Source organism: Erinaceus europaeus, chromosome 9 (genome assembly GCF_950295315.1).
Source record: "Erinaceus europaeus chromosome 9, mEriEur2.1, whole genome shotgun sequence".
Lineage (NCBI taxonomy): Eukaryota > Metazoa > Chordata > Mammalia > Eulipotyphla > Erinaceidae > Erinaceus > Erinaceus europaeus.
Genome location: NC_080170.1, coordinates 90,064,078 through 90,087,331, shown reverse-complemented (window position 1 = coordinate 90,087,331; position 23,254 = coordinate 90,064,078). Strand labels below are relative to the sequence as shown.

Here is a 23,254-nt window from a genome sequence, read left to right as displayed (position 1 = left end):
CAGGAGGTCCCAAGTTCAATCCCCAGCAATACATGTACCAGAGTGATGTCTTGTTCTGTCTCTTTCTCCTCCTATCTTTCTCATTAATAAATAAAACACATATATATAACTTCTTGGGGAGTGGGGTGGTGGTGTTCCTGGCTGAGCACACATGTTACAATGTGTAAAGACCCAAGTTAAAGCCTCCAGTCCTCACCAGCATGAGGAAAGCTTTGAGAACAGTGAAACAATGCTGCAGGTGTCTCTCTGTCTCTTCCCCTCTCTATTATCCCTTCCCCTCTCGATTTCTGGCTGTCTCTATCCAATAAATAAATAAAGATAATAAAAAATTACAAAATATTTCTGCTTGGTGTCATCTATTTATATGAAAAACTTAACTGAATTTTAATCAAGTTAAAGTTATGTCAAAAAAGCTGGATGATAACTCACCCTCTAGGATGTGACTTACAATGTATGAAGCCCCAGGTTCAAACCCAGGGGAATACACCAGGGGGTGTTCCACAAATGGTGGAATGGTGCTGTGGTGTATCTTCCTTTTTCTCTGCTTTTCCCTCCCTGTCTCTCTTTATCTGATACTGGTAAAATTACCAGGTACTGGTAAAATTACCTGGTACTGGTAAAATTAGTTTGGTCAAAATGCTGTGTGCTAGGTCTCATTACACCAGTTTCATATCCAAGCAAGATTTAAAATTCTTTTATGAATAAAGCAAAGAATAGCCAAAAGTTGTGGGGTAAGGATAATATTAACACTAATGATATAATTAAGGAATGAAGACTTTAATTTTTTACCATAATGTAGAATTTTAATGTTTTTTATTCTTATTTTTTCATGATACTTCATAAATAAAAGACATTTTATAATATTAAAATTATGTCAAATAAGCATTCCCACTACCTAGTTCTATAGAAAAACGGAGGGGAGAGTCATTTAATCCCATGGACATTTCTTAGCATATAGACGTAGTAGGTACTTGTACCTGCAATGCATACTTAGATGCTGACATCATCAATGAACATTTGTTATTTGATAACATGTCACTATAAAGTGTACAACATAGGCCCAGCAAAATAGCTCATTTGGATAGTGTGCTCTTTTGCAGTTTGCCCGATCTATGTTTAAGCCTGACCTCCACCACTTTGAAGGAGGCTTTGACACTATGGTCTCTTTCATTCTCTCAATCTGCCTCTACCTAAAAAAAAAAAAAAAAAAAGAAAGAAAGAAGAAAAAAAAAAAAGTATACCATAAGACATATTGCTAGTTTATCACACCTACACAATGATAGGTATCAGTCCCTCCACAGAAATGTGAGTTTATGAGAAGCTAATGTCCTCACACATGTTCTCTCATTCTCTCTTCCACAGCATGACAGAGAAACATCCCAGCTTTATTAAATAGTATAATTATTGTATATTTATAATCATATTGACTAACTGGTTGATTATCAAGAGTGAAATCTTATCTTGCTAACATGAAAACAGATATGTATGGAAAGACATTAAAACATGGTTGGTGCAAATATAAATCAATGCTATTCAACAAATCAATAAATGTACAAACCCTGTGGTTTGGTGATTCTACTCAAGAGAATTGTTTTACAAATATAAACAAATACGAAGAAGTAAATCTGTAAGACACATTATGCAATGAATTGTTTAGCATGAGAAAATACAACAATGTAAGTGTTTAACAGTAGGGCTATGGGTAATTCTGACATAACTATACAATGGAAGTTTATACAGCTATAAAAATGAAAATGAGGTAGTTCTGCTTGCATTGATAGAAAACTTCCAAGATATACTGTATTATTAACTCTTACAAGTACAAAGAGCATTATGGGATGTTATCATTAATATCTTGATTTCTCCTCCTCACCATTGTTTCTCAAGAAAACTTGATTTCCATTACCTACCATAATGAACAAATTGAAAATTATATAATGAGCATGTGGATTCTCTGTACTTATCATTTCTTCAGAATACCAGTTACTATTCCTTAAGATTCTTTTAAAAATCAACTGAGTAAAGGTAGAAATATAAATACTTTAAAATGACTCTCTGACGTCTAAGAAATTTCAAGAAGTTAACTGGCCTTCCCTTCTAAAACGCTAAGAAAGTCAAAACAGTAATTGTTCTACAATTTCAATCTAAATCTCCAGTAAATTTTAAGTATGGAGAAGACCTTTTCCATCAGCTTCACGTTGTAATGTTTAAGATATCTTCACCCTATTTGCAGTATCATAGAGTGGGTTGTTCTTCTCTGTGTAGCTAGCATACGGCTGCATTTCATCCTAAAAAATTTTTTAAAAAAATTCAAAGTTAAAATCAATTTTAAAAATCCAGAAATCATTACAGAAACTACTCATGTTTTTAACAGGTGCCATGGCCTTAGAATGAATATACCAAGAGTACTCTTATTATTGTCTCTGGGTTTATATAAAAGTAGAGTAAGGCTTATTAATATTTTATATAAGAATATTTATTTGCTTAAGCTTTGTGTCAAATGATAAAGCTTTGTGTGAAAGTAAGAATGGAGATGAGGGGGTCGGGTGGTGGCGCAGTGGGTTAAGCGCATGCGGCGCAAAGTGCAAGAACCCGCCTAAGGATCCCGTTCGAGCCCCCAGCTCCCCACCTTTAGGGGAGTCGCTTCACAGGTGGTGAAGCAGGTCTGCAGGTGTCTATCTTCCTCTCCCCCTCTCTATCTTCCCCTTCTCTCTCCATTTCTCTCTGTCCTATCCAACAATGAACAACATCAACAATGGCAACAATAATAACCACAACGAGGCTACAACAACAAGGGCAACAAAAGGGGGGAAAAATGGCCTCCAGGAGCGATGGATTCATGGTGCAGGCACCGAGCCCAGCAATAACCCTGGAGGAATAAAAAAAAAAAAAAAAAAAAGAATGGAGATGAATAAAATGATATGAAAAGCATTTGAAAGAAGAGGAACAAAAGTTTAATAGGTTGATGTCTATAAAAATTAAGGGGGACACCTATGGACATCTAATCTTTGATAAGGGGGCCCAAAGTATTAAAAGGAAGAAGGAGGCTCTCTTCAATAAATGGTGCTGGGAAAACTGGGTTATAACATGCAGAAGAATGAAATTGAACCACCTTATCTCACCAGAAACAAAAATCAACTCCAAATGGATCAAAGACCTGGATGTCAGACCGGAAACTATCAAAATACTTAGAGGAAAACATTGGTGAAACACTTTCCCACCTACACCTCAAGGACATCTTTGATGAATCAAACCCATTTGCAAGGAAGACTAAAGCAGAAACAAACCAATGGGACTACATCAAATTGAAAAGCTTCTGCACAGCCAAAGAAACTATCACACAAAGAGACCCCTCACAGAATGGAAGAAGATCTTCACATGCCAAACATCAGACAAGAAACTAATCACCAAAATATACAGAGAACTCAGCAAACTTAGAACCAAAAAAGCAAATGACCCCATCCAAAAATGGGCAGAGGATATGAACAAGACATTCACTTCAGAGGAGATCCAAAAGGCTAACAAACATATGAAAAACTGTTCCAGGTCACTGATTGTCAGAGAGTTGCAAATAAAGACAACATTGCGATACCACCTCACTCCTGTGAGAATGACATACATCAAAAAGGACAGCAGCAACAAATGTTGGAGAGGCTGTGGGGACAGAGGAACCCTTCTACACTGCTGGTGGGAATGTAAATTGGTCCAGCCTCTCTGGAGAGCAGTCTGAGAACTCTCACAAGGCTAGACATAGACCTTCCATATGATCCAGTAATTCCTCTCCTGGGGATATACCCCAAGGATCCCATAATGCCCAACCAAAAAGATGTGTATACATCTATGTTCATAGCAGCACAATTCATAATAGCTAAAACCTGGAAGGAACCCAGGTGCCCAACAGCAGATGAGTGGCTGAGAAAGTTGTGGTACATATACACAACGGATTACTATTCAGCTATTAAGAACAATGAGCCCACCTTATCTGACCCATCTTGGACAGAGCTAGAAGGAATTATGTTAAGTGAGCTAAGTCAGAAAGATAAAGATGAGTATGGGATGTCCCCACTCATCAACAGAAGTTGATGCATTGGATCGACCTTCTCGTGGTGCATCCTGTAAGTACCCATTCATTGGGGAAACTGACGATCCTTCCTAGCCGACTGAATCCACATGGATCCCAGTCACTTTCAAAGCCAGCAACAAGCAGCTCCTGACAGCTTTCAACCTGACTCTGTTGACTGGCTACGGAAGAAGGGCAAACGCTAGAAGAAGAACAGAAGTTGAGAAAGAAGAACAGAAAGGGAAACTAAAAGCAGGATCTGATTAAATCGAGAGCAGGGCACCAATGTAAAAACACTGTAGTGAAGGGAAGGGTGGCCATTGGGCTTCCCGGCACGGCAGAGGGTAGGGGGGCAGGGGTGGGTTGTGGGGATGGGACACAGTCTTTTGGTGGTGGGAGTGGTGTTTATGTACAATCCTATTAAAGTTTAAACATTATATAAACCACTATTTAATTAATATGAGAGGCAAAAAAACTAATGATATGTCTAGAACTTCTTAAAACATAGACTGAGTCTTTTTAATGCATAGGCTGTCTTTGATACGTTCTCTCCCAAAAGCCTAGACCAGGGAGAACAGAAGCAACCAACAGCACAGCTATATACAAGATGCTGGGTACTATACCCCAAACCCTATCAAAGGGACTTTCCAAAGTTAACCTTATCACCAAATAATGTGATGATAACAATAACTATCCATTGTCTTCTTGAACCGTAAGACAACAGGAACCTCACATTTCCACTATAGAGCCTATATTTCCCCCAGTCCTGGAACCTTAGGGTGGGGCCCACTTTTCTGCATGCTGCTCTCAATTCAAATCAAACAATATTGCATCCGCGGATCGCAACCTAATCAACACAACGAGTGCCACCTCAGCATGCTTCACTTCAGACTGTGACCAGAGACTTCAGGTGTGGGATGACAACCCTTCAGCTTCATCACTCGGGTGAGACCTTTCCTTTCATAGTATTTTCTAATTCCATTCCAGGTGTTCCACTCCCCAATAAAGTCCCCAAACCTAGATACAGTCCAGGTCCCCTGAGATAGAGCATAGGTTCACCCGTGCCCATAAACTAGGGGAAAAATATATACCTGAAAGCAGAAGTACACAAGAGCATGCAGGGAATACCCCCAACACTTCATCTGCACTATTACAGTTTTTAGGTCCATGATTGTTCAACAATTTGTTTGGCTTTGTATGTTAACTCTCTTTTCAGCCACCAGGTTCTGGATGCTGACCAGACTTCCCTGGACAGACGACCCCATCAATGTGTACTGGAGCGCCACTTCCTCAGAGCCCCACCCTACTAGGGAAAGAGAGAGACAGACTGGGAGTATGGATTGACCAGTCAATGCCCATGTTTAGCGGGGAAGCAATTACAGAAGCCAGACCTTCTACCCTCTGCAACCCACAACGACCCTGGATCCATACTCCCAGAGAGATAGAGAATGGGAAGGCTATCAGGGAAGGGGGTGGGATGTGGAGATCGGGTTATAGGAATTGTGCAGAATTGTACCTCTCTTATTCTATGGTTTTGTTAATGTCTCCTTTCTTAAATAAATAAAAAAAAGAGATAACATCAAAAGTTAAAAAAAAAAATTAAGGGGGTAGGATAAGTATTAAAACCTGGTTAAGATAAAAATGACAATGGTACTTTAAAAGGGAATTCAAGAATTAGAGGTGATTTCATGGAAGACAGAACACCAATTATAATGCAAAAGAGGCAAACATGGTGTTTTTTGTAGGATGCAATTCAAGAAACAAAACTATGGACTTCGGTGGTATATAAATAGGACTTGCTAGGTAGTTTACAAAATAAGTGAACTTCCCTAAAATAATTTTGAACCATACTCCCAGTGGGGGAGAAGTGATAGGGGAAAGCGGGTCAGAGGGCTCTGAACCCCAACTTCACCAGGACCTGGAGAGAGAAGAGGAAAAAGAGAAGAATATTTGGACATAGTAATAGGGTTATGTGTAACTTGGGAAGGAAGTGAAGATGAGACCATATATATATAAATATAGATAGATAGATAGATAGATAGATAGATAGATAGTTGTAAAAAATAATACAACCTGGGGCCAGGCTTTGGTGCACCTGGTTAAACACACACATTAGAGTGCACAAGAACCCAGGTTTAAGCCCTTGGTCCCCACCTGCAGGGGGAAAGCTTCACAAGTGGTGAAGCAGGGGTGCAGGTGTCTCTGTCTCTCTCCCTCTCTATCTCCCCCTCTCCTCTCAATTTCTCTCTGTCTCTATCCAATAATAAAAATAAATAAATAAATAAATAAATAAGCCCTGAAGAACAGTATGGAAAGAATTTTCTTCAGGAACTTAAAAAGAAAGAAAGAAAGAATACAACCTTGGGAAATACAGTTTACAACCTTGGGAAAACTGCTGTAGCTTACAATTGAGGGATTGGGGATCTTGAACTCTGGTGGTGAAAACAGTGTGGAATTACATCCCTGTTGATTTGTAATTTTGTACATTAATATTAAATCACTAATAAAAATTTTTTAAAGATACATTACACATAGTACTAGTGTTATAAAACTAGAATTTTTCCCTTTCAATAAAACACTATTGAAGCAAATTACAAACTAAGTGACTAGAGGTTCAGATAAAAATGTCTTCAAAATTTGAAAATATCTTTTTAAAATTTTTTTAAAATATTTATTTACTCATTCCCTTTTGTTGCCCTTGTTACAGTTATTATTGTTGTAATTATTGATGTTGTCCTTGTTGGATAGAATAGAGAGAAATAGAGAGAGAAGGGGGAGACAGAGAGGGGAAAAGAAAAATAGACACCTGCAGACCTGCTTTACTGCCTGTGAAGGGACTCCTCTGCAGGTGGGGAGCCAGAGGCTTGAACCGGAATCCTTAGGCGGGTCCTTGTGCTTTGTGCCACCTGCACTTACCCCACTGCACTACAACCCAACTCCCCAAAAATATCTTTTTTAATCTCACCTTACCTGCTCAAAGTCAACTTCTAGTTTCTTCCGTTTACATTTTCTGTAAAATTAAAATAATATTAATTCAATGCATAAAATATCATAATTTAGATTAGAAGTAGAAAAACAGGTCATTATTCTATTGACATTTGTGATTTGTTTTGTTAGAAACAATTCAGAAATGAGCTACCAGAAATGAGTAGAGAAAGTTCCTTATAGTTATACAACCAAATAGGATGATCATGACTTAAAAGGGAAGTGAAATTATGCAACAGATGCTTGATATAATGGAATGTAAGCATGCATCCTTTTTGCTAAATTAAATAAACTGGAATTCAGATCCAAAATAAGAAATTAGCATGCACTGTCTCTTCAAAGATCCTTTTCTAGGCCTAATTCGCTATGCTTACATGCTTGTCTAATTCAGATTAGGCTACATCTAATACCTTCAGGACATTCATCTTGGTTATAGAAAAATTAATAGTTGGGAGTTGGGCGGTAGTGCAGTGGGTTAAGCGCAGGTGGTGCAAAGCGCAAGGACCTGTGTAAGGATCCTGGTTCAAGTCCCCGGCTCTTCACCTGCAGGAGCGTCACTTCACAAGTGGTGAAGCAGATGAGCATGTGTCTTCTTTCTCTCCCCCTCTCTGTTTTCCCCTCCTCTCTCCATTTCTCTCTGTCCTATCTAACAATGACAACATCAATAACAACAACAATAATAACTACAACAGTAAAACAACAAGGGCAACAAAAGAGAATAAATATTTTTTAAAGAAATATTAATACAAAAATTTTAATTTGACTCAGTCCATTAATTCTATATCAATACCCTCTTTCTAGTTAATATAAATTCAGTCAATACCTGCAGACACAAATTTTCAACAGATAAATGGATCCTGCGACAAGCAAAACAGCAGAAATAGAGAGGATGCTAATTTTAATGAAGTCTGTCTTGTTACCTGCAAACAGAAACACAGAAACATATGATTCAACTGTGGCACCAGACAACTGATTATTATTCAGCACCAAAAAGAAATGAGCTCTCAAGCTATATAAAGAAAGGGCGAGAAGGAGGCAAGATGGTGACTTGGAGACAATACCTGGTGTGAGCTCCAAAAAGAAGCAGCTTTCAACCTGGGATTCTCCAGAGAAGGTAGGATATCTAGGGCATCCATGGAAAGGAAGAGCAAGGGGTGGTCAGGGTGACACCAAAAAAGAGTACTGTAACCCACTCTTGGGCTGGCAAACAGAGGTCAAAAGGACAAAAAAAGGAAAAATCTTTGGCTTCACTCATCTTTCCCCCCCCCCCATCCCAAAACCTTGAACAAATAAAACAGAGGTTACCAGAGGGGAAGGGGGATGAAAGGTAAAGGTGAAGGGGGTCCAGTGAACTGGGATGGAGAAATATTGGTAATTTGGTGGTGGGCATGATGTGGTAACATACATTTGAAAAAACATGAAACTATACTCCTAGATCATGAAAAATCTTGTAACCTAATGATACTTAAAAAAATACTAATGGTTGAAAAAAAAGATTTTGAAGCATACTAAATTTACACTGAATTTATAAAAACAAAATAAATCTACATTGTTTTTGGAGCTCTGTCTTTCAAATTAACACTCTTTCATGAATATGTACTACAAGAGACTGATGACTTGACCTGAAAGGAAGACATAAAGAAACCCCAACACCCACACTAAGTGTTAAGTAGATGCACTAGATGGTCCTTCCATTCTGAGAGTCTACAAATGAGATTATCGTGCTACAACAGTGGGTAGTCAGACTTCACATATCACCAGGATACCATTTATCTTTTCAGTAAAGACTATTAAACCCATTTTCTCCCAGAAACACATTATCACCTTAAAATACTTATTTCTTTTTACATTAAGTATTTTTCCAAAAAAAAATTCTTTTTCTCTTTCTGCATTTTGTTCCTGCAAGTCTTTAGTGAATACAAATGTCATTGATTTAAAAGAAGAAAAATGGATATTCAACAATGGTAATTTAATTTAAACATGTGTTTTTCCATTCTTAAAAAAAAAAAAAATCAGTACAGAAATGTATTAAAGTTTAGGGTTGAGAAAAACAAAAAGAACCATGAAGACAAGAGTAGACGAAAGATTTCAATCTGGTATAAAATTAATGGAGGAATGGCAGATCATTTTGAGCAGAAGTTAAAAATCTTAGTACCCACAGATATCTAGAAACATTTTAGAGCAGGAATGAGTGTAAGGAATCTGACTGGGAGGGCTGAAGTGTGGGTTAACAGTTTGGAGCTTCTTTAAAAGTCTGTATTTAGAACAAGTACGAGTGGTCTGGGAGGTGGTACAGTGGATAAAATGTTAGACTCTGAAGCATGAAGTCCGAAGTTTGATCTGTAGCAGGACATGTATCAGAGTGGTGCCTGGTTGACTCTCTCTCTCTCTCTCTCCCCCCTCTCTCTTTCTCTCTCTCTTCCCATCCTATCTCTCTCATTACTAAATAAACAAAATTTTTAAAAAATAGGCTACCTCTCTTACCCTATGATAACAAACCTTTCAACCAGCAGCAAAGAGGAAGCACAGTCCAGAGATAATTGAGAGACTACAAAATTAAGATTCAGAGATAATGTAGAGATGAATTAGAACACAGAGATAAAGGTAATTTTTTCTCTTGGGTTATCTTGCTACTGTAGTCAAGAGAAGCACAAAGTTATATTCTTGTGAATGTTATCAATTTAGATAAGTAAAAACAGTTACATTTGTAGTATTCTTAAATTACACAAGACTAGGCATATCATATTCCTCTTAAATTACTGTTTTGTGAGGTACAGTAGTGTTCAACACTGATTATATTATTGTTCTGTAATATTGCCTGTATAAGGTATTACTGTGTACAATGTGGGAGAAGATGTTTCTTTGAACCCAACAGCAACAACAACAAAAAAAAACTAGACAGAGAGGTATGCACAGAAAGTCCAAGTTTTGAAACGTTTCTCTCTTTCTCCTCTCTTCCTCCCTGCTTCTAGAACTACTAGAGTGCTCTCTCTCCCTTTCTCTCCTGTCACTCTTTCTTTCTCTCTTCCCCCACACCTCTCAGATAAAAGACTAGAGAGTCATTTTCTACAGAGTCTAAACATTCTTGGGAGGAAAAGAAAAACTTCAGAGAAGACAAAATAGGAATCCCCACCTGAAAGAAAAGAAAAACTTCAATCCTTCCATTCTAATAGGAGTTAATTGATTATCCTACTCACAGATAAGATGAGCTCCAATCAGTTCAATTTTGAATGCTTACTTGTTGTCAAAGAGATAAGGAAAGTCTTCTGTGTAGAACAAAAAATTCAAAGAAAAACAGACTTCTAGAAGGATGAAAGAACTCAGATGTAATACATGTATCATCAAATAGAGAAGAAGAGTATTTAAAACAGCTGATCAGCAGGACTAGTGAGCAAGTAGACCTGATTAGACTAAAAGCATGAAAATATTTACTCAAAGTGAGATATCATAAGAAAAAAAGATAGGGCATGGTCTGAGAGGTGGTGCAGTGGATAAGGCATTGGATTTTCAACCATGAGGTCCAGAGTTCAATCCCTGGCAGCACATGTACCAGTGTGATGTCTGGTTCTTTCTCTCTCCTGTCTTTCTCATGAATAAATAAATAAATTCTTTAAAAAAGAAAAAAGATGGAGCTGACAGATCACCAAATAAAGCTGGCCATATGGAAATAAGTACTAAGATGTCTTCTAGTTTTTTAAGTGACAATGATATGCATTTTAATAAACAAAAAAGTCAAGCAATTGCAAGTCCAAGAAAAATAAAGTTACTGAAAAAAGGAAATTTGTAGAAAAAACGAGTAGTGATGATTTGAATCATAGATTTTATTAAATAACATCCAAAATTTTCACTGTAAAACCTCACAGAGAAAGATTTTTACTGTGAGGCGGGCTGTAGCGCAGCAGGTTAAGCACACGCGGTGCAAAGTGCAAGGACCAGCTTAAGGATCCTGGTTCAAGCCCCCGGCTCCCCACCTACAAGGGAGTCGCTTCACAAGCGGTGAAGCAGGTCTGCCGGTGTCTTTCTCTCCCCCTCTGTCTTCCCCTCCTTTCTCCATTTCTCTCTGTCCTATCCAACAACAACAACATCAATAACTATAACAATAAAACACAAAGGCAACAAAAGAGAATAAATAAATTTTTTTAAAGATTTTACCATGATAAAAACTGTTTAAGTTTATTTGAGTGACTTTGTCCTTTAATTAAAACTTTAAATATTCGCTTAAAGTGCACCTGTATGAAACTAAAAAAAAAAAAAGCCAAATTATTGCTAATACAGATGTAAACATTAAAAAGAAATTACATTCTATAATGTGATATTTTTCAACAAATTTCCATATAATTTTGCTCTTTCTTTTTAGAATGGGAGAAGGAGAAACTTGGAGAGTATAAAGAAAATCCTTGAATGAAATTTCTTTGCACACTTTCCTTTTTTCTTCTTAAAGTAATATGACTGACCTTGGCCCAGCTCTATGAACAGACTTTTGTTGCCAGTCCAGTGAGAGACAGAGCAGATCACAGTAGATGCATTACTTTCTGCCCAATAGCATTTACTCTGTACAGTCACAGTATGGTTGTCTCGATTTACTGGTTCAGTGGTGCAGTCTCTCTCTGGAGTCCAGGAGATCTGTGCAGCCGGCTTCCTTGAAACTGCCTGGCACACTGCAGTTCTGTTCTCAAGTAGATACAGGGTGACTTCAGGGGGCACTGCAGAGATGTAGAGAAAATGCCTCAGTCCTAACACAAGGGATTTGAAACTCAGAGAGCCAGGCTTTTCAGTTATCTGAAAGACCAAAGCTTGCTATCTGATATACCATAGTCTATGATGTTTCTTACCCAACACTTGAAGGTGATATGTGTGTTGGAAATTCCCCTCCGCTGTTACAAGGTTACAAATGTAACGACCTTCATAAGCATCTGTGACTGGATGAATCAGAAGGGCAGGATTCTCATCAGGTCTGTAGGCCCAGGTTATTCTCTCATCAGTGCAATTACTTTTGTTGGTCTCATTTTTATCTTTCCTGTAGGCCAGCGTGCAGGGAAGCTTATCTCTGATGGTTATTTCCCAGGTTGCTACTACTAAATTTGTGAGTGTAACTCGAGGACAAGAGAGCACAACCTTCGTATCCAAATGTGCAAGCAGTGAAGTAGTAGCTGGACACACACACACACAGAGTAATAAAAGAAAAGCTTGATAAAGAACTTTATATGTTGAATATATCCATAGCATGTTATAACAAGTTCTAGAACATTATTTTGCTGGTGAACTTACTCCAGAAATGTTAAACTTACTTAATAATTAATATTCATGTCATATACATGAATTTAAACTCAACCAAAGATTAATCAACTTTCTACTGTATTGTGTATCATTAGGAAAATAAGACATAGTATGTGTATGACAACCTTTTTAAAGTATTTTAAAATAAATTAAGATTTGTTGTCCATAAGACAAGGTAATAAAACAAAATTCTAAGTCAAGATAAAAATGAAATTCTAAGCCTAATATTAGAACAGGAAATGTCTCAGCATTGGAGCACTAGACTTACATTTTGGTGATTCTCCAGGAACCCCAGGTCAATTCCAAGCATAATTATATGTCAGAACTGAGCAGTGCTCTGGGTAATCTGCTCTCTCTTTTTATCATTAAAAATAAATAAATAAAACTTTTAGGGGCCAGGTGGTAGCGCACCTGGTTGAGTGCTCATGTTACAATGCACAAGGACCCAGGTTTAAGCCCCTGGTGCCCACCTGCAGGGGGAAAGTTTTGTGATTGGCAAAGCAGTATTGCAGTTGTCTCTCTGTCTCCCTCCCTATCACCCCTTTCCTCTCAATATCTTGCTGTCTCTATCCAATAAATAAGGATAATAAAAAAAATTTAAAAGCTTTTAAAAGTAAATTAACCTAATATTTTAGTAACTAACAGATTTTATACAACTCATATTCCTCAGAAAGACAACAGGGTCAGTAAAATAGTTCACTTGGATAGTGTGTTGCATGACCCAGATTCAAGTTCAACTCCCACCACAATGAAAGAAGCTTCAATGCTGTAATCTCTTTCCCTGTCATTCTGTCTCTCTGTTCCTATGTAATAATGAAAAAATAAAATAAGGAGAATACTCGAAGCAATTTTTCTCTTCCAACATTTTTGATAAAAATGGAAACATGAATAACATTAGAAGTACCCTAAAACTGGCACTTCAGGACAAATATGAATGTGGGAAATTTTAGGGTGCTTTCAGTAAAAATGTCTAAGATGACACTAAGATAATACAAGTTAAAATTCTTGTTTAATTTTTATTTAGAAAATCACAAAGTCATAAAAACCAATAAATTTAAAAGTTATTTGTAATTTACTCAGTTTAACCATCCCATACTGTGACAAGAAATGCTAGGAAGTATTTATTCTCCTAAAGATGTATTATGGCATGTAAAACCAAGAATGAAAAAAGAATGTTTTCTTCAGTATATAATTAAAAAGAATTTTATTGAGAATGAGTTAATGGGTGATACTACAAATATAGCCCCCTCTCTTTTTAAGATTTATTCTGTTACTTATTTCAAGAGACAGGCATAGGGAAAAGGAAAAAAAGAGACAAGAGTAGCACTCTGGTATATGTAGTGCCAGAGAGGTGCTAAACCTGTGAGAGCAGACTTGAAAATCCCTAGCTACTCAAATCTGGCTTTTATATGAGATTTCCTTCCCTCTAATGAGCTCCCAGACAGATCAGCTATGAACTTCATTCAGTAAGAATTTGCTTCTATACATTATTGTAAAGAAATACAGTTGACTTGTTTTTTCCATGTTTCAAATTAAGACAGCAAGGGTCTTCCAATGCAGAAGCCCATATATTTAAATAAATTGACATGTGTCTGTGTTTGACAGGGACATGCTGAGACTAGGTGATTAGCCACCAAACAGCACAAGAAAATGTTTACATGCCTTTGTATTTGTTTTGTCTTTCCAGTGTAATTTTTTGTCATATTTATATTGCTTCCATACTCCCGAATGAAAACACCAAGCAAAATTGCATTTCTATGTTTCTCCTCACATTGTTTCAAGATGTCCTACAGAAAAGCTCTTTGTCTATTAAATATCAGTACTATTCTTCCTTTAAGTTCCAATTCATATGATGAATCCTCTCTGAAGCTTTCTCCAAGCCTTGGTACTTAACTAATTCCTCTTCTAGACTCCTGGTACACTTGATGTGAGTGCTTATCTACTCTGGTTTCTATGTGCTCTTTTCTTAGTTCCCCCACAAGGCTAAACATCTTGAGGGTTCTCTGACATTTTTGCTTATCTGCATGCTTCCCATAAAGCCTTGTATAGTGCCTGACAGAGAAAACTGCACAACTTTCAATTGTGTTTTGTGTGAGGAAAGGAAGGGTAAGTTAGGACACCTCATACCAAAAATTCTGGTTATCATATTCCTCAATAGTATTCAAGGATGTCCCTGAGACCATCAACTATATTTCTAAGGAAGTTAAACATTCCATCCCTTCATTACTTATCTCTAAATTAAAACAAGACAAAAAAAGGAATACTACCTTCTGCAGGAGGTGTTTGACTGCTCCCTTGTGTATTCACAGATGAACTAGCTATGGAATCTAGAAAATAAAATTATTGAAATGAAGTTTATGTATTTAAATAAAAATAATGTTACTATTTCCTCATAAAACTTATACAAATCACATTTTAAAAACAGTTCATGATAATTAAATTATACAAAAAATTCTTACAAAACTGAAAGTAGATGTAACTCCATCATTAAGAAGAAAAATAGGTTAATGTTTGAAAATCACCCAAAGTGCCAGGTGTTGGTTCACCCAGCAGAATACATACATCAACATGCACAAGAACCCAGGCTCATGCCCCAGGTCCCCACTGTAATGGGGAAGCTTCGCAAGCAGTTGAGCAACACTAAAGGTGTCTCTTCTCTTTGTCTCTATCTCTTTCTGTCCCTCACCCTCTATCAAAAATAAATAAATATGTGGTCCAGGAGGTGGCATAGTGATAAGGCTTTGGATTCTCAAGCATGAGGTCCCGAGTTTGATTCCCAGCAGCACATGTGCCAGAGTGATGTCTGGTTCTTTCTCTCTCCTCCTATCTTTCTCAGAAATAAAACTTAAAAAATCTTTTAAAAAAATAATAAAATTTAAAAAAATACATATATATATATAATGGTCGCCAGGAATTGTGGTGGCACCATGTAGGCTTGGAGCCCCAGCAATATCCCTGATGTCTAAATATTGATAAATAAATATTCTGTATAAATATGTTATTAAGTTTTGGAAGCACTGGGAGGAAAAAATCTAGGAAAAAATTACTAGGAATAAAGGATACAAGTTAGGTGAAGTAGGGTTCTGGAAGAGAAACATCAGAATTGGACACTTTTTCTACAAAGGACCAAAGAATAAACATTTGAGGCTTTGTGGTTCATACAGTTGCTGTTGTAAGTATGCATCTCTGGTGTTGCAGAAAAAAAAAATCATATATAGTACATAAACAAAAGGGTATGGTTTTCTTCCAATACATTTCACTATTTAGAAAAATGTGCAGTTGAATCTTTTTTTTTTCTCTAGGGTTATCACTGGGGCTCTGTGCCCGCTCTACACAGCCACTGCTCCTGGAGACCTTTTTGTTTGTTTGTTTGTTTTGTTTTGTTTTGTTTTGTTTCTATTTTATTGGATAGGACAAAGAGAAGTTGAGAGGGGAGAGGAGATAGACAGGGAGAAAGATAACACTTGCAGACCTGTTTAACCGTTCATCAAGTGATACACACCCCCCTGCAGGTGGGGAGCAGGGTCTCAAAATGGGATCCTTGAGTGGATGCTTGTGCTACATGCACTTAACCCAGTACACCACCATGTGCCCCCCTAGTTGGCTCAATTTTGTCCCTGGAGTTTATAGTTTGCTGGCTCTGAAGTAAGTCAAAGAACAGTGTTTTGTATGCTTTAACTTCTTTCATTTAACACAGTTGAAAATAAAACAATAAGCATCTATTGAGCATTCATCCAAAGGCATTACTTTTTAAAAATAGATTAAATCTACACTGACTACCCCAATCTCTCTCTCAAATTAAGCAAATATCCTATTCTATCACTAGTATAACTAATATCTCCCTTCCTCTCTCCTAGCCCATACTTCTTCATTCCTTCCTCCCTTTCTTACTTTCTTCCACTCCTCACCTTATGTAAAATGGGGTAAGTATTGAGGTCACCTGGTAGAACTCTTTTGAGTGAGAAAACTACTATGTTTTTTTCTTTCCTGAGAGTGACTGTTAATCAGCATGTAGCAGTCATGATGGACAAAGGTCACCCTAGCAGAAGAGGGACAAGGGTCTTTGGGCTTCTGCAGTCCTGAGATCTACTCCTTACTACAAAAATGGGAACTTGGAAGAACTCATCTTTAATAGATCTTTTTAAAAAATATTTCTTTATTTATTCCCTTTTGTTGCCCTTGTTTTATTGTAGTTATTATTATTGTTGTTGTTGTCATTGTTGAATAGGACAGAGAGAAATGGAGAGAGATGGGGGTAGACAGAGAGGGGGAGAGAAAGACAGATACCTGCAGACCTGCTTCACCACTTGTGAAGCAACTCCGTGCAGGTGGGGAGCCAGGGCTTGAACCAGGGTCCTTACGCCAGTCCTTGTGCTTTGCGTCATCTGCACTTAACCTGCTGTGCTACAGCCCAACTCCCTTAATAGATCTTTTAAAGGAATACTTAAAGTTTTTTTCTTCCAGTCTTTATTTTACCTCATATGCACTATAGATTGTCACCTATTGTGACACAGTAAATGCTTTGCTTACTCTGAACTGTTAAACTGTTTCCATCTCAGTGGCTTCTCATTCTAGCCTTCATGTCTGAAAATCATGACATTATTAGGCTACATTATTAGTCCTTATCAAATAGAATTAAATCAATGTTTCACTGCAGTTGAATTATGTTAGGAAGAGCATGGTCTTGACCAGGGGAGATAGCATAATATCTATGCAAAGAGACTCTCAGTGCAACAGTCCCAGGTTCAATTCCCTGTACCACCTGAAGCCGGGCAGAGCAATGCTCAGGGAAAGAAAGAGAGAGAGAGAGAGAGAGAGAGAGAGAGAGAGAGAGAGAAAGGAAGAAAGAAAAAGAAAGAGGGGAGGGAGGGAGGGAAGGAAGAGAGGGAGGGAAGGAGGAAGGAAGGAGAAAGAGTTAAATAAATTGGTATCTTCATAATTTATTTGAATGAATTTTTCAAGCATTTTGAATGTCAGTGACATCCCTATGGGCTGAAGTTTTCAAAGGCATTCCAGAAAAACAGTGCATGCAGAAATCTGCCTCTAAATCCATATACCAACTTCTCTACAGTCAAAATCTACCACCTTCCAACAAATACTTTGAAAAGGGAAAACAGTAAGTTAACCCTGCCACTTCTCATAACAGAAATAAACTCACAAGCTGAAACATACCCGTGTATAAAACAACAGTTTCTAGTAAAGAAAAACATATGCTTGTTTTCACAAATACTCTTGCTCCATTTCCCCACCTTGTACTGGGAGCTTAGTGGTTTACAATATAGTTGTTGACATATAGGTTTCTGTATTTTTTTAATTGTAGAAATGTTTTTCAAACTTATTTAATTGCTCATATATGAATCCTTTAGGTTTATTATGTTGATGACACATAGCTCATTTAGAATGACTATTTTACAGTAATTATCATGTCTTCACTAAAAATAGAAAGTGTCCCCTTAAACTTTGCTTTAGGCTTTGTATATACCAAAGTAGAACAATAGATGTTTAAAACTCCGGATTAGGGTTGGAGAGATAGCATAATAGTTACTAAAAAAGACTTTCATGCCTGAAGCATCAAAGGTCCCAGGTTCAATCCCCAGCATCACCATATGCTAAAGTTAATCAGTGCTCTGATATAAATAAATAAATAAATAGTCCCATTATTTTTCTCTAATTTTTCTCCTACATTTGAAAATATATGTATATTGCCTCCAGGGTTATTGCTGGGGCTCGCTCGGTGCCTGCGCTACAAATTCACTGCTCTTGCGGCTATTTTTTTTTTCCAATTTTTTGGATAGAACAAAGAGAAATGAATAAGGGAAGGGAAGATAGAGAGGGAGAAAGATAGACCTCTACAGACCTGCTTCACCACTTGTGAAGCGGCCCTCCCCCTGCAGGTGGGGAGCCCTTGCCCAGTCCTTGCGCTTCCTACCATGTTCACTTAACCTGGTGCCCTATTGCCTGGCCCTGAAAAAATATAATTTTACATTGCTGACTTAAAAGATCTAATTAAACTTTCATGACGAACAAATGTAGAAGCTGAAACAAATAGGAACTATGTTTTTAAAAATTGCATAGCATGAAAGAAGCTTCATTGTTCATTATGTTAGTTTCTTAGGACTGTCATTCTATATAGCCATAAACTCAGTCACTTAAAAACAATAAGAATGGGGGCCAGGTGTTGGCACACCTCATTGAGCACACATATTACAATGAGCAAGGACCCAGGTTCAAGCCCCCAATCTCCACCTGTAAGCTTCAGGACTGTTGAAGCAGGGATGCAGGTGTCTCCAGGGTGATCTTATCTCCAAAGACTAAACTTAATAACATCTTCAAAAATCTTTTTCCAAATACAGTACTACTGATAGATTCAAGGTAGACACTTGTTTTTGATGGCGCCAACATTCAACCAACTACACTCATGTATTGTCTACACCCTTAAAATGCAATTTACATAGTTGTTTTACTTATTTTATTCTGGGCCCAGTGGTGGTATGCTCATTTGAGAGCACACTACTTATTTCACTCTACAGTTGATTGGTATCTAATTTTATTTCCATATGTTGAATAATTAAGTGTAATTAGAAAAAATATGTAGTACATACAAAAACATAATTTGAAACCCCCAAATTATTATTTTTCTGTTTGATTTAATATAAGGCACATAACATGTTAGATACAGATATTATATACAAATATATGTGCTGGTAGCGGGTTAAGCACATATGGCACGAAGTGCAAAGACCAGGGTAAGGATCCCAGTTGGAATCCCCGGCTCCCCACCTGCAGGGGGGTTGCTTCACAGGTGGTGAAGCAGGTCTGCAGATGTCTATCTTTCTCTCCCCCTCTCTGTCTTCCTCTCCTCTCTCTATTTCTCTCTGTCTTATCCAACAACAACGACATCAATAACAACAATAACAATGATGACAACAAGAGCAACAAGGGCAACAAAAAACGGGGGAAAAAATGGCCTCCAGGATCAATGGATGTGCAGTGTCGGCACCGAGCCCCAGCAATAACCCTGGAGGCAAAAAATTTAAAATAAAAAAATAAATAAAACAAGTATATGTGCTAAACTTTCCTAAAAGTTAACTATAGTGTCAACCAAAAGTTTGGAAGATCATCAGGGTTATAGGAAATGAATCACTAGTACAGACTAAGTTCTGCTTTTTTTTTTTAATAGCCACCAGGGTTATTGCTGGGCCCCACTGTTTGCATAATGAATCTACTACTCCCAGAAGCCATGTTTTCCCTTTTAAATTTTTCTTAGATAAGACAGAAAGAAGTTGAAGGGAGAGAGGGAAGACTGAGAGGAAGAGAAAGCGAGGCACCTGCAGTGAGCATGTATATGAGTATTCACTCAAGTGGGTATTCCACTGTCCATCCTTCTAAGTTCTGCTTTTTTCAAATCTCTCTAGACTTTTACATAACTTTGAATACAATAAAAATTTTGTTAAATAAGGGAGTCGGGCGGTAGTGCAGCGGGTTAAGCACACGTGGCGCAAAGCGCAAGGACCGATATAAGGATTACAGTTGGAGCCCCCTGCTCCCCATCTGCAAGGGAGTCGCTTCACAGGCGGTGAAGCAGGTTTGCAGGTATCTATCTTTCTCTCCCCCTCTCTGTCTTCCCCTCCTCTCTCCATTTCTCTCTGTCCTATCCAACAATGATGACATCAGTAACAACAACAATAATAAGTACAACAATAAAAAAGAAAAACAAACAACAAGGGCACCAAAAAGCGAATAAATTAATAAAAAAAAAAGAAATTCTAAAAAAAAATTTGTTAGATAATCTGTATTTCAAAAACTGAAGGAAAGATGAATATTTCATTGGTTTGTGTAGTTATCACATTCTTGAAATAGATACTAAATAAGTACATTTTAAAGTTAAATTCAGTTATAATAATTATAGTTGAAATTATAATTTCCAAATGAGAGTCTGGGAGATATCTCACCCAGTAAATAAATACATATCTTACCCTATGCCAGGCCCGAGGCTTCAAGCCCTGATACTACATAGAAATACCATAGCAATAGGGATGGTGGTGCAGTACTCTGATATCTCCTGTTGTATCTGAACCCCCCCCCCCAAATTTTTTAAAATAATAATATTGGCTTGAAAGCAGTGGAATTGCACATATCTGAGGCCCCAATAAATACAGCAGAAATTAATTCTTACTTTATTAAATCAGGATGAAAATACATCAACACTTTGAAGCATAACACACTACTATATAGATGAATCTAAGTAATATTTTCTATAAATACATGTAATGCAAGAACCTAAAATGTAAAAAACTATATAAGCACCAAGAACTCTTTTATTAGAATTATCACTAATAGGAAAACATTACCAGAACTGTGATGTTGCCTGTTCATTTGCTGTGTTAGTGAGTTGCTTGTTGAAACAGGATTCTCCATTCCTGCACTTACGCATTCTTAAAAAAAGGGAGGAAGCACATTAGTATTGATAATTACAACTCCCAACTAAAATTCACATTCTTGCACCATTTTTGAGTTAAATTTGCCAGTGAAAATATAAAATAACAAACAGGAGAAAGAACTTTCAGAAAACTCTGCACCAATACGAACTTTTGACTTGAACTTCCTGCCTGTTTGGTATAAGTGCTACTTTATTTCCAGAATGTTTCTTACTAACATCTTGTCTTTATACTTAAATTAAAGCATTTACTTCTTCTCATCCTCAAATCAAAGTCTTTCTTCAATAAGACTTATAAGCATTTGGTCTTCCTTCAGTTGTAGAGAAAAAGTTTTACTGTATAGCAAATTCAGTAGTGGTGTGCTGCTTGGATACTGCTAATGGAGCCAAAAGAGGTTTTTCCAAAGTAGTGTTAAACTTACACCACATACAGAATGGTCCATTCAGTTCAGTTTTTATAGGCAAGCTTTAGCTGAGAATTGCTTGTCTACATTTTTGAGCAACAGCTAATTGTCAACGTATTCCTAGACACAGGAACATCATAACAAATAATAGCCTCTTCCCTCTAAGAGGTTAATGTCCAGGTTGACTATTATTTTCTTAAGTGAAATGTTCTTTTATTTTTTATCATTATTTATTTTATTTTATTTTATTTGCTGCCTGCTCTTTCAAAATAACATGTTTTGAGTATATACACTGGAAACATTTGTTTTGTAATTTCCATGTGTTATTTCAGCATCTTTATATTGAAGGTATGGTTTCCTCATTTTACAGATAGAGTAGTATGGTCTCACCCTGATAAGATGATTTGGCCATGTCACCCAGTTTGTAAGCTGCTCCAGTTGCCTAATTTTCTTGTGCAAGTAGTTCCTGATAAAGTGAACTAGGTAGGCCCTAAGTGATATACTAAGAAGACTGGCAAAGCAAAGCTACACTGTGCTCCTTGGGGACACAGAAAAACTGAAAGAACATAGAAATTGAAATTCCATAAACTTAAAATTATAAATGGTATATAGACACAGGTGTTTTATATATTCTGAATCTGAGTGGGAATAGTTGAGAGAGGGAGAGAAAGATGAACACCTGCAGACTTGCTTTGCAACTTGTAAAGCACCCACCTGCAGGTGGAGAGCCAGGGGCTTGAACCCAGATTCTCGTGCAGGTTCTTTGCGCTTAGTACTATGTGCACTCAACCAGGTGCACCACCGTCCATCCCTCTGTGTGTCTGGTTTCGACCTTTACCAGAGCACTGCTTAGCTCTAGAAACTTGGTCATGTAGGGATTGAACTTGAAGCGTCAAAGCCTTGGGCATGGAAATCTTTCACATAATAACTGTGTTATCTCAGGGACACCTTGCTAAATTTAAGAAAGGAGAAGTTGTTTCAATAACTGATGAAAGAAATACTAGGTACCCATATATAAAAGAACTTTTATCCTTAATACTATATACACCAAAAAAAATAGCTTACATTGTATTGTTGACTTAAATATAAAAATCTGACTGTAATGCTTCTAGAAGATCATATAGATAGCCTCTGAAACTGAGGCATGTACACAGATTTCTTAGCATACAAAAGAACAAACCAGGAAATAAAATTTAATAAACTAAATATAATCAAAAGTTCAAAATTTTTCTCTTTGGAAAATATAAAGAAAAATGATAAGACAAATCACAGGTTTTAAATGTATGTGCCTAACAAAAGATAGCACATAAAATATGAGAACATTCACAATTTAGCCATTTGAAAGATCAATTTAAAAGAAGAGGGTGACAGGGACCCGAGAGAGAGCCCTAGAGGTAAGATGCTTGCCTCGCTGTGCAAAGCAAACCAGGACTATACCTCAGCACCAGACAGGAGTGCCACAGCACCAGGAGAAGCTCTGCGACTATCTGACTCTCTTCGTGTGTGTGTGTGTGTGTGTGTGTGTGTGTGTGTGTGTGTGTGTGTGTGTGTGTGTGTGTGTCTTATCACTATCTGAAAAAAAAATTATCAAAGATGAGAGTGGACTGTAAATATACATGGAAAATATTTTGGGAAGAATAGAAATATGTTGTATCTTGCTTGTGGTAATAATCAATAGGCATATGTGACTGTGAAAAGTCATAAAATTTAAAAATTGTACTTTTTGGCCAATAGGGTTACTGATAGGGCTCAGTGGCTACACAGCTCCACCATTTTCAGTGAGTGTTCCCCCCATCTCTTCCTTCCTTCCTTCCTTCCTTCCTTTCTTTCTTTCTTTCTTTCTTTCTCTGTTTCTTTATCTCTTTCCTTCTTTCTTCCTTTCCTTCTACTTGATAAAAGGTGAGAGAGAGAGAGAAGAGAATAGAGAGACAGAAAAAAAGAGACATCTGCAGCACTATTCCACTACTTGTGAACATCCTTACCAACCCCCACCCCACCCCCACCCCCCGCAGGCAGAGACCAGGGGCTCAAACCTGTCTCCTCTCACATAGTGTCATGTGTGCTCTGCCAGGTGAGCCGCTACCTGACCCC

General features: G+C 37.4%; 1 protein-coding gene across 3 annotated transcripts in view; it reads right to left on the bottom strand.

The window, feature by feature from the left end:
- Positions 1–757: 757 nt before the first annotated feature.
- Positions 758–23,254, bottom strand: part of CD200R1 (CD200 receptor 1) — a 42,697-nt gene continuing 20,200 nt past the window's right edge. Inside the window, exons 2-9 of one of the 3 annotated variants that reach the window (XR_009551658.1) lie at positions 20,674–20,757; positions 14,590–14,649; positions 11,878–12,195; positions 11,500–11,748; positions 8,107–8,168; positions 7,869–7,965; positions 7,031–7,070; positions 2,206–2,288 (exon numbers count right to left, since the gene is read on the bottom strand). Coding sequence is in view for 2 of the 3 variants with exons in the window: in XM_060198371.1 (XP_060054354.1) it covers positions 2,208–2,288; positions 7,031–7,070; positions 7,869–7,965; positions 11,500–11,748; positions 11,878–12,195; positions 14,590–14,649; positions 20,674–20,757 (929 nt within the window). In the remaining variant the exon portion in view is untranslated. Of the gene's footprint in view, positions 2,289–7,030; positions 7,071–7,868; positions 7,966–8,106; positions 8,169–11,499; positions 11,749–11,877; positions 12,196–14,589; positions 14,650–20,673; positions 20,758–23,254 lie in introns of all 3 variants that reach the window. The other 2 variants (XM_060198371.1, XM_060198372.1) reach the window with 2 other exon arrangements.